General features: G+C 32.7%; 1 protein-coding gene across 2 annotated transcripts; it reads left to right on the top strand.

Moving 5' to 3' along the window:
• Positions 1 to 3,479: 3,479 nt before the first annotated feature.
• LOC21391197 (transcription repressor KAN1) lies at positions 3,480 to 12,356 on the top strand. Of its 2 annotated transcripts, none has more exons than XM_024168624.1 (6): positions 3,480 to 4,546; positions 4,661 to 4,737; positions 5,652 to 5,697; positions 6,130 to 6,310; positions 10,992 to 11,073; positions 12,079 to 12,356. In XM_024168624.1, the coding sequence occupies exons 1-6, from the start codon at positions 3,601 to 3,603 to the stop codon at positions 12,193 to 12,195; spliced, it is 1,449 nt and encodes a 482-aa protein (XP_024024392.1). In that variant the 5' UTR covers positions 3,480 to 3,600; the 3' UTR covers positions 12,196 to 12,356. The 2 variants fall into 2 exon arrangements, with proteins under 2 accessions (XP_024024392.1, XP_010101071.1); XM_010102769.2 differs by having other exon boundaries at positions 10,989 to 11,073.
• Positions 12,357 to 12,581: the final 225 nt, after the last annotated feature.

Raw genomic sequence — 12,581 nt, 5'->3', positions numbered from 1 at the left:
ACCACATTTTTAAAATTTTCTAATAAACAGTAAAACAATTAGAACGAAATTTATAATTTCTTACTTAAACTTTGATATAATTTTTAAAGTCTATTGGAAAGAGCTTGTTTTAGAAGCTATATATGGTGATTTTTCGATGCTTTTATGAATAGTTAAAGCTCTTCTAAGAACAATTAATTTAGAATCAGTTTGTAGACCCATAAAAACAAAAACAACTCCCTTAACAACACATTACCTCTTCCTAAATTCATACCGTGGGACAAGTAGGAGCTATATAGCATACGTACAATACTATCGATACAAAGTTGCTATAGCTAATTAAACCAAATTTGCATCCTATATGGCAACTTATAAACCACACAAATACTTTGGTGGAGCCATTAGTACTCCATCGTTGTGAAGTTCTTTTCACACTTGGCAGGAAGATGAAAATTTGTTGCTTCTATATATATATATATATATATATATATATGGACGATATATATATGTGTATATATCTTTAGTCATAACCGTACGGGTTTTCTCATCAACACAATGCTTATATAGGCCTCGTTCATTTCACCGATTCGAGTTTTCAGTTTTAGGTTTTTACAGTAAAAAGCTCTCAGAAAATGTCACATCTAACTTTTTTTTACTACAGTGAAAAACTCTCAGAAAATGTCACGTCTCAACTCGAATTGAAAACTCGAATCCGCGAAGTAAACGAGGCCAGTAACTCCATTTATTGACCGTTTATCCCCAGAAAATTCATATGCTTATTAATTAGCTGCAAAGTTTGCCTCCTAGCCAGTAGTAAATAGTAATATATCTTCCATAACTTTCAGGGTTTTTCTATTCCTGTTCCTGGTAATTAATTAACTACTTCAATCTCAATATGTGGAGAAAGCAGTACTAGAGTACTGTCATGACATATAGAAGACAACTATATTCACACAATTAGCTGATAAGCAAATTAATTAATTAGTAGACAAAGCTCTAGGCCCAATGACGAGCTTTTTTAGGCTGGAAAGGCCCAACAATGAGCTTTTGTTTTAGTCAAAGCAAAATAAATACATGCTATGACTCACTTGTACATCATCTTTGTGTATATCCCCTATAAAACATGACCAATAATGAATCATAGACATCTTCAATCCTCCATCAATATCTTTGTGTTTATGTACGTCCTGATCTTCTGTACATACATACATACATACACAAATACATATCTACATGCATACATACATGTATATAAAACTTTAATGCCATATTAACGATCTTAACAACAAAAAGTTTGCTAGATAAAGTGTACTTTGAAATCCTAGATGTAATGCTCATAATTAGTATGTGATGATCAGATTGAGAACTTGGAATTGAATTATATTGGTCTTCATTAATTAATATGAAGAAGTTGTTGATGATGATATTAGTGGCGTTTACGAGTTGTTATTGTCATCGGTACAAACCCCAAGAGTAGAAAGGAAATGAGAAATACATATCAATACTTCCCACATTTATCCAAACAACATTTAGTTGAAGAATACTTTTCTCTTCTGTACATGTTGGAAAAGGAATGCACCAAAAACAATACACAACTGAACGTCTTCTACCCTTTTCTATTCTTTTTTCCCTTTCCCTCTCTCTCACCTCATTAACGGGGGATTCGAATAGAAAACGTTTTCCTAAGTAGTGAAACCAAACAGCATTTACTACACCCAATTTTGCATTTAATGAACCATCCAAACACCACCTATATTATGAAATAGTGCTACTAGTGTTAAATGTTAATTTCTTCCCTCTTTCCTAGACCTAGCTACTATGTTATCTCGGTGAAAGTATTGTAAGAAAAAAATTAGCGGGTTTAGTTTCCAATAAGAATACATTTAATTAGAATCCCAAATAAATATAAGAAGATTCTCAAATAGGGCTGAAAAATGAACAACTAAAAAGACCATGTTTTTAACCGTTAGATCTGTATAAAAATAAACTAACAAAAAGACTATGTTTTTAACCGTTAGATATGCATAAAAAACTATCTATTCAGCATATTTTTTTTAACTTGATATGTTTTTACCAGCTCTAATAGTTAGAAATCGAATCACCGATAGAGATATTCCACTTAAAAAACTCTCATATATATATTTAAATATGTATACATTAATATTATAATTGAGATTGAGCCTAGGGTTTTGAAAATCAAGCAAGCAATTAGTAGTGGTAGCTTGGAGTGTGGAGGGGTCATGTGGAGGAAGACATAATAAAACCCATGATGCCAGACAAAGTTGTTAAAGATTAGAAGGGAATATTTGGGAGGATGTAAGGAGAATTAGAAGCTAATAATAATATATAGTGGAATTAGGGTTTACGATCTGTACATATGGAAGCAAACAAAAAATACCCTTTTTGTGGGTTTTTTTTTTTTTTTTTTTTTTTTTTCTCTCTTTCTCTTTGAGGTCAATGGGTCTTAGGGGTCTACAACATACCCCATGAAAGAAATATATGATAAAATATTCTTTCAAAATTCAACATCTCGCGAGAATTTGAAAAGAGGGAAAAAGGAATTTTTTATAAGTACCTCCAATACGTAGACTGGCCTGCCAACATAAGCATATATGGAATTGAGACCCATTATTAAATAAATAAATTTATTTACCTGGGAAATAGTATTAAAGAGAGAGAGAATAAGAAAGAGAGAGAAGCGAGGAGAGTGGGGGAAAAGGAATCACACATGAGGGTGTCTTTCTCGCTCTAACATTTTTTATCCCGTCGTCTCCGGGGAAGGGAAATCCAAAGTGACCATATTTTTTGGTGCATTTTTATGGGTTTTGACTAAAATATATATATATATATATATATATATTATTAGAAAGATATACTAGATAGATGACCTCTTGTGCTCTTCTTCCTTCTTCTTCTAGTGTCATTTTCCGAGATATACTTTCGAGGAGGAACGCTATACCCAAATCCCCTTCTTTCTAATCTCTCTTTCTCTATCTTTTTCTTAGCTTTCCCTGACTTTTTGTGACTTCTTTTTTTTTTCTTTCTTTCTTCCACTGCTTAACAATAACCCACATACATCTATCCCTCTCCCATTATCCCCTGTCTGTCCATTTACCTCTATTCCCTCTGTTTCTTTCTCTCTCGTGAGCATGTCTGTTTGTTCCAGAAGAAAGATAGATTAGATATATTAGACATATATACATACATCATACTTTTATTCTATCTTTAACTTTAATCCAGCCTCTTTTCTTTTCTCTCAGTTATCTCCTAATTTGCCCTTCTCAGTTCTCTTTAAATCATCCTATAATAACTCATATATAACTTTCCACACACACACACACACACATATATATATATATATATATATATATATCCTTTTGAAAAGAGAAACCAAAAATTCTACTCAACTATCTTTAAGAGAAAAGAAAAGGAAAAAAAAAAAAAAAAAGAGAAAAGAGAGGGTAACCCACTTCTTTAATCTCAGTTTCTCTCTTTCTTTCTTCTTCACTTTTTTCTTCAACCTGATCAAGCTGTAATTGAAATTTTTAAAACCAGGAGTAGTACTATTAGCTATAGCCTTAGCCCTCAACAATTTGTATACCGAGGAAGAAAAAGAAAAAAATGCCCTTGGAAGGGATTTTCATTGAGCCAGCTTCAGCAGCAGCAGCTTCTTCAGCCTCAACAGCAGTACAGCAGCTTCCTGATCTCTCTCTCCACATAAGTCCACCCAACAACACTTCTTCCTCTTCTTCTTCTTCCTCCTCTTCCGCTTCGCCTATCTGCGAAGCGGCCGGCGATACTGCGAGGTTCGATCTCTTGGGCCGTCGCCCGACGGCGGCGGCTGATGCGGATTATAGCAGCAACAGCAACAACAACAAGAATTTGAAAGCGCACACGGAGCTCTCTTTAGGAAGATTAAGCTTCGGTACCAACGGAGCTGGAGAGCCCCAAGTACCGCAAAACCCTTATACTAATTACCAGCTTCACAATCATAGTCATATGCGCCACATAAATCGAGGCGGCGGCGGCATCGACGTGGCGTCGGCATCATCGGACCCTTTTCGGCCCATCAAGGGGATCCCGGTTTACAGTCACAACCGTTCATTTCCCTTCCTCTCCGCGGAAAACGGGAGAGATCTTCATCATCATACTCATCAGGTTATAAATAAGGATCCCAAGTTGTGCTTATACCAAATGCCTAATTTGTCCCCATCATCACCAGTATTACCCTCCGCATCGTCGCCGTATGGTCTCGGTGGAGGAGGAGCGTTGGATCCGATGTCAATCCTCGGCTCCTCAAACGGCTCCGCGTACCGTGTGGCGGCCGCGGCGAGGTTCAACGGGCTGGCAGCGGCGGCGGAAGCCTTCAAATCGACCCAATTGCACCATCTTCACCATCAGTACGGACAGCCTCATCATCATCATCATCATGAGGCTAATTCCTCAAGAGCTAGGTTTTTGCCCAAGCTTCCGACGAAGCGGAGCATGCGAGCGCCGAGAATGCGGTGGACGAGCACTCTCCACGCTCGATTCGTTCACGCCGTTGAGCTTCTTGGAGGCCATGAAAGTAAGATCCGAAGTAGTACTAATTACTAGTTATGAATTCTTTTGCTTTTAATTAATTTTTTTTCTTCATTTTTTTTATTTAGTTTTGATTTTTTGAAGTTTGGGTTTTAAGCAGGAGCTACACCAAAGTCAGTTCTTGAGCTGATGGATGTGAAGGATCTCACACTAGCCCATGTCAAGAGCCATTTGCAGGTAAAATAAAATGGACAGAAATAAAAGTAGTGTGTAAAACCAAAACCAAAATCAAAATCAAAATCAAAACTATTCTCTCTCTAGATTTCTCTCTTTCTCTCTCTCCCTCATGTGGGTGGGTCGGTGTTGGTCTGCAACCACACAAGAGGAGGGCACGGTTGTCAATGGAAGAAGTGAGTTAGTGAATGAATGAATTTAAAGATTGGATCGATCGTATATAGCGAGCGATGGATGAGTCTCTAGCTCTGCAGCTGTAACTTCTGGGACCAGACCAGCCCGACCAGACACACTGCAGCTTCTGCTTTCAGAGAGAGAGAGAGAGAAATAAGAAAACCATGAATATTTTCGTAGATCATGATAACAGACAAAAGTGGTAATCATTTTTCAATAATACAGATTTCATTAGTACTGCATTATTACCAAAGCATCGACCTCGTGATTAATGACCAAGCCAAAGACAGTAGAAAGAAAGAGAGATAGATCACTCCATAAAAAACAATATTATACACTAGATGGGTTATTGTTGGTTTGTACATACATTATATTAGATCGTGTGTGTGTATATATATATATATCTAGATATATGAAATATATTATGACTTTATTCAGTTTGTTAAGTCGAGTTTTAAATTTAAACTGAGATGTGATTTTATGTGAGAATTTTTTACTGTAGTAAAAAAAGTTAAATGTTACTCTTTATTAGAGTTTTTAACTGTAATAAAATTAAAATTAAAAATTTAAATCGATAAAATGAACTAAACCTGTATATTGTATATAGGTCATGAGTAGTTCCAAAATGAATGTTTTGACTTAAAGTTTGTTTTGTTGCGTTGGAGCTGAGATAATGAATAATAATAATAATAATAATAATAAGAATAATGTTTGAGTAAATGTGTTTTGCAATGACTTTGCAGATGTATCGAACTGTTAAGACCACTGACAAGCCTGCAGCCTCCTCAGGTAATTCGTATTGCTAAACCTCCTCAGCTTTTCTTTTTATCAGCCTTAACTTATTACCCCCTCTCCTATATACATACATACATATATATATATATACACATGCATTATATACACCCTCCTATATTGTTTTTTCCCCAATTTTTTTAACCGCACGTACGCCACTCCCATTTATTAAACAATGTGTACAACTAATGCATATATGTATATACAACTATACGTATATAGTACACGTACAAATATGTACATGATACATTATATATAGGTACTAGATCTACATAAAACGTCCTGAAGTAAACAACACCCACATGCATCCACCATCAATGTGTTACATATTAAATATATTCCATATACACATGCATAAATGTCGTACTGTGGATATTATATTATATTGGAGTAATAATATATACTTGATTTTGGATTGTCAAATGTTAGAATTAGGGCAATCAGATGGATCTGGAGAGGATGAAATGTCACAGATGGGGATTAGCGGCTCTGATGGTACTGGTGGCCTACTTACTCATCAGTTCCCGGAGCAAAAGGGACCGTCTGATCGGTCTATCCAATCAGATAATGTCGACTATAAATCAGCCAGTCTCTGGAGTAATTCCTCAAGGTACGGAGAATATCATTAATCTCCTTAATTATTACCTCTCTTTCTCTCTGAATTAATTCATGTTCATCGACAACATTAATAATTTAGAGTATTGCTATATTATATATTAATTATCATGATAAGATGCTATGCCCATACGCCTAATTAATTTGCTTTTTTTTTTTTTTTTTGCATATGGTTCTCTTATTAACTTATTATTTGCTTTGATTGCTTATAATTAGAAAACTAAATGCAATCCCACGACGTCCATAATTTCTTCAAGAATAATAAAAGTGTTGCCGGCTGCAGCTTTTGCTTTTAAATTTTTTCTAATTGGTCTCTTCTTTTCTTTAATATTCTTTTGTTCTCAAAGATTGTTTCTCTTTTTTTCTTTCTTTTTTTTTTTTTTTTGGCGCCCTCCTTTCTTTCTGCTGATTTGGATGTGTATTGCTTTGATTGATGGGGGTTATTTTAATATAGAAAAGCAACAAACACAAGATAACCAAACCACAGAGAAAGTAGCCAACTGCTTCTTCACTTTTTCCTCTTTTAAAATTTCTACTTTGAGTTTTTGTTTGCATCTTAATACTATTTTTTAATTAATTGTGTTGTTGTCACAATATAAAACTCTGGTTCTTATTCTATCCACGAGGAGATTGCATTTGCACATATGACCAAAAAGTTTTCTTCCTTGATTTAAGTGCGCTGACCCTCTCCTTTAAATGTTCCTACGTACTATAATTAAATATTTATAAATGTTATATATATATATATATATATATATAAAGTAGTCTACGCTGTTTGGTACCAGCTTCCATCTAAATGTCATTCGGTTTTTGTCTGATTTGTTTCTTCTTTCCACCACCACCATTAATCTTCTTATTATATACTAAATCTAAGATACTAAAATCAAGCTTTATTTTTGGTACTAAATAGGAAACAAAATATTTGCTATATATGTATTGATTACAGCTACTTTCCAGCTTTTTATCAGAGCTAAAAGATATTGGACTGATTAACTTGACAGTCAATTTTCTAGTAAGTATATTGGACATGGAATCATCTAGTACTTTAGTGAAGAATATCATAAACGACAAAGATATTTTTTTAATAAAAAAATTACATGAAGTTGAGTTGAGATTTGATCCTACTAAGTGGATTAACAAAAAGATCTGTTATACTTAGAGCTAATTGGTTACAGTAACTCAAAAAAAAAAGGATGTTATTGTCAAGTTTGAAATGTTTTCCATATAATTAATGATAAGTGATTCGTTAAAAGAGAAAGAAAGAAAAGTAAATATATATCCGTCAACATGTACTTAAAAAACAAAAAATATTTGAGTAGGAGGTTTGATATAGGATGGGGCGTCGAGTGTATGTCAATCTTCATTTGGGATTCTTAAACTGCATTAGTCTACAATAAAACATTTAAAAACCTATTAATTCAGACCCTTATGTTTATCTAGATTTCCAACTAAAATTATTTGGTTGCTAAAACTAAAAACTGCTCTCCTTAAAATAAAATAAAATAAAATTACCAAAATTGTAACTATGTTTCTCCAAGAAAACTATGCATGAGAACAAAATATGAATTACTAACAATAATTAATTTGTTGGAGCAAACTAGATCATTTTAGAAGTAGTTTTGTTAAATCCAAAATTTTCTTCAATATTCGAGTTAGTTGATGCAGAAAAACTGGCCGATAGAAAAAAGATCAATCCGATTCTAAACAATAGTATATAGACGAAAATATAAACTGAGAAAAACACCAGAGATTTTAGTTGTGGTTTGCCTTAAAACTCTACGCCCATGATACCATGCAGCAAGAATACAACTACTTACAATGTCATTTGTTTAATTTTTCTTAGAGCTTTTAGTGAGCTAGTTTTTGCCTTTTTGAGCTCAAAAACGGCTTGAGAAGTGTTTGGATGCAATATCGGAGAGTCAAACTCACATGCGTAGCTTTTCTTGAAAGAGCTTTCATAAAAACACACAAAATTATTTAGAGAAAATGTTTTTAGTGTTCTACTTTTGTTTTTGAAGATTATATTTTACCGTTTTAACACAAAAAGAAAATCTCGTCTATGTCTGTAAAAGCTCTTCTATTTTTTTTAAATCTAAACTATAATACTTAACGACTTGAGCTTTTACTTCTTTTTATTTTACTTGTATAAAACATGAGTAAAAAAGAAGTAATAATTTCATGACGATCTCTTTAGTTACCCTTGATCTCTTCTCAACCACCCCCTTTGAGTCATGGCTCTTACACTCCTTTTTATAGCTAGCCTCTGAAAACCTTAGTTTGATCACGTCTAATTAAGTTCGTCCCATTGTTCCTATCTATATTACAAAATGTCATATGAGCTCTTACACTCCTTTTTATAGCTAGCCTCTGAAAACCTTAGTTTGATCAAGTCTAATTAAGTTCGTCCCATTGTTCCTATCTATATTACAAAATGTCATATGATCGTTTGAATGAAAAAATATTAACTATATAACCTAAAGTTTCATCTTTATCGTTGTCAGAGACGTTCTCAGAACTTATATATGACAATAATGATCTTCTTATTATTATTTTTTTTTAGACAAACATGCTTAATTTCTATATTCAACTGTATTCAATCGGAGACATTAACCCTTATAAATTAACAAGCTAACCAACCTTAAACAGCCTTAATACGATACTCTCTTGAATTTCTTCCAAACCAAAACCAAATCTTGCTCCACAAACCTTATGAAGCTTGAATTTAAGTCATTTATATAATCTTTTGACGTCAGAATTTTTTTTTTTTTTTTAATGTTGGTTGGTTAAAATCCTGCTTAAGGAGTCCATCGTATACAAGTAGTACAGTATTATGAAACCCGTGACTTTAAAAAAAAAAAAAAATTGTGATAGGACCCGTGATTATATATGTACAGGATACGCTACTCTGACAAAAGAAGAATAATATTAGGTCCCGTTTATTTCGCTGATTCGAATTTAGAATTCGAGTTTTGTTACAGTAAAAATCTCTCAGAAACAGTCACATCTAACTTTTTTACTACAGTAAAAAGCTCTCATATAACATCACATTTCAACTCGAATTAACGAACTGAACAGGCCTTAGTAATACAGAAACTCTATCTATCAACTTTAATGATTAATATCAGTTAAGTAAACTGTATATGTAGATGTCGTAAATTAAAACAATGTGTACGCGCGCTCTCATGTATGTAGACATATACCGCAACACACACACACAAATTCCTTTCTTTAGATGATAAATGTTATATTTCTCTCTCTCTCTCTCTCTCTCTCTCTCGGATGTAAATGTAATCATGTGTCGTTATATATCGAATATAAAAATTGGTGCATGCATGCACGGAACGTATATACAACGAGCGCAAACATACATATGTTTTTCTCTAAAGGCGTACAATTATGTATAAGTTAGTGTATATATACAGATATATCAAAACATATATGGTATTCTATATATAATATATCATATATGCCTATTAAAGATATAGTATATATGATGAGACTGTGAAGAAACGCCCGCAGTCGTCTTTAAGGATCAACCACCGATACTAATAAACTTTTTTCTTATATAATTGTGGCAGAAGGAGAAAAACATTGTCTAAAGTTCAAACTTTATATGCAAGTTTTGTCCGTGATTTTCTTGAGCATCTTGTTTCCATGATTAACAACCTACTTTTCTTCTTTCTACTGGACCGCTAGAAATATTTTTCTTCTTCTTCTAATTTATTTATTTTGTATAAATTAACAAGACCTCTTGTAGCATCAGATGGAACATAAAACTTCTCTTTCTATAGACATAGCATGCACTATAAAAAGTTAGCCATGCAGTATTTGTAAGTTTATATTCAATGCCTATATCATTGATTCGAAAGATCTAATTAACCAAAAGTTGCTAATATGAGAGGAAAAACCGATAGGGTAAAAACAGATAGAATACAATATCCTGTTCATTTACGTAGTGACAACTTACTTAGGATATTGTCCAAGTTTCTCTATGTGTTAATTGCTGCTTCTTGTCAATATATATATATATATATATATATAAAGATGTGTGCGTGTGTATGTATATGCAACGAGGCGTTAGTTTTTATGACTATTAAAGTTATAGGCCTTGTTTATTTTGCTAGTTTAAATTATAATTTAAGTTTTTGCTACAGTATTTTCTCTCATAAAAATTCAAATTTCATTTTTTCTGATATAGTGTTTTCTCTCAAATAAATTCATTTTTTAACTCAAGTTATCAACTTCGAATGCGAAACAACTAGGGTTACAATGATTGATCTCTTGATACCATTGCCAATAAAGTATATTAATCTTTGTTCTTTCTTTTTGTTTTTCCTTTTTTGTTCTCATTAGATGCCTATTTTCTCGGATTATGTGATTGATAATACACCAGAAATTATTCGGTATGCATACATGCATGGTATATTTGTACAATAACTATAGATATTCGGCTCATTTATTATGTCAATTATCCTTTATCATGTTTACAAGTTAAATCAATTGGAACTTCTAATTTTCATCATTGCACGATATGAAGCATAATCACGCCATTAAGAAAGCAAGAAAAAATAAATAAAGATGAATGCATCAATTAGCCAATATAAAAGAACCTCAAAAAAAAAAAAGCCAATAACTTACAACATTTTAATGTTTTCTTCCTGAATTAAATGCAGCAGTAGAGAGGTGTGGCCGCAGAATAACTCCAGAGACATAGATGCGCTTCCGTTACAATCTTCTGTACTATCGCAGCAAATTCAGGTATCAGCATTTTTTTTTTCCTTTTTTTAGTCACATAATATTCAAAGTATAATATAATACAAAAGGAGACGTCTAGAGTCGTATACAATCCAATAATATGCACTATACAAATTTGAACAATCTTCTCATTTGAACAGCTGTGGAATGTTCAGATAAGAGAATTAATTTTTTTAGTTATTAATGAGAAGTATAGAAGGGACAAACTAATGTCTTGTCCAGAAAAATACATTACAAGTACAAAATGTGTGGGTCATCTAATATCCTAATCTTCTGGTTTTTTAGATAATAAATACATGTTTCTTTTCTAGAAACAATAATACGAAGCCACCAAATACTGAAGATCTTTTTTATATAAATTAAGAGAGATGACAACTAGCATTAGCAAACTAAATACCTGAGATAAAACTCTTTAAATTATCTAATTTTATTTAGGGTTTCATCCTCCTAATTTCTTCATGCTTTTGCAAACTATCCCGTACGTAAACTTATTAACAGTTAGAATGTGGCCGAAATTGGTAAAGCTAGTTAAATTGGTGATATAATACACTCATATGTGCCTTATGTTTTTTTTTTTTTTTTTTTTTTTTTTTTTTTTTTCCTTTTTCACTTTATCCCATGAGCTTTTCGTGCTTTAATTACCCGCCTGACTTTTAATTTTAATAATCAGTCTTTTCTTTCCATCATCAATTTAACTGGTATTATTAGTTTGAACCACAATGCAACAGTTTGACAAATTCATGATTAATTGCATAAATTAGAAGTTCAAACGACAATTTTCAAAGCACGAAAAGTTCAGGCAATCAAGTGCTAAAAATTGTTTTAATTTATTTATTTTTTACATGTACATATGGACGATCATATGCCATGCGTGTGTGTATATATATATGGATTGGTACTTGAGCGCATATATATATATATATATATATATCTGTGTGTGTGTATAATAATTTAGTAGGAGGGTCGATTGGCCATAACGTACGTTAATAATGAAATTTCTTATAACAGGAATGCGATTCAAGTACTCGAGTAAAGAGCTATATAGGAAACAACAATTTTGAAGGCAAAAACCCAAGCTTGGAGTTCACACTAGGCAGACCAGGTTGGCAGGGAGGAGCAATATGAATATCTTCGAATTTTCTTAATTTTTCTTTGTACTTTTTCCATAAATCTTTCTGCCCCTTTTTTGTTCTACATATTTTACGTTCCTTGACTGGTTCGTTATAAACTTCATGAATTGGAAATTATAGATAATGAATAGAAAGATGGTTGGTGGTGGTGATGATCAGGAAACCTAGCTACCTATATTTTATATATAATATGTGATCAGCTTATAAATATGCAAACAGTCTTGAAAAGATCAAAAAAGAGAGAAAAAAAAAAAAGGGTAAGCAGTCATTTGAGGAAAGGAGATACGTAAAACAGCTTGTTTTTAATGAGTAGCTAAAGCTTCAAATTAATTTTTCATTTAAATTTATTGTGATCTTAGACTTGGCAGAAATGGGAAGAGA

Source organism: Morus notabilis, unplaced genomic scaffold, assembly GCF_000414095.1.
Source record: "Morus notabilis unplaced genomic scaffold, ASM41409v2 Scaffold1861, whole genome shotgun sequence".
In the NCBI taxonomy this organism is placed as follows: domain Eukaryota; kingdom Viridiplantae; phylum Streptophyta; class Magnoliopsida; order Rosales; family Moraceae; genus Morus; species Morus notabilis.
This window is presented reverse-complemented; position numbering and strand designations above follow the sequence as displayed.

Bases quoted from the DNA above. Each gene is read 5' to 3' on its own strand.
- LOC21391197 (XM_010102769.2), top strand. From the start codon at position 3,601: ATGCCCTTGGAAGGGATTTTCATTGAGCCAGCTTCAGCAGCAGCAGCT. The intron at 4,738-5,651 runs GTAAAATAAAAT...ATGACTTTGCAG, and splicing joins ATGTCAAGAGCCATTTGCAG to ATGTATCGAACTGTTAAGAC. The intron at 5,698-6,129 runs GTAATTCGTATT...GTCAAATGTTAG, and splicing joins CAAGCCTGCAGCCTCCTCAG to AATTAGGGCAATCAGATGGA.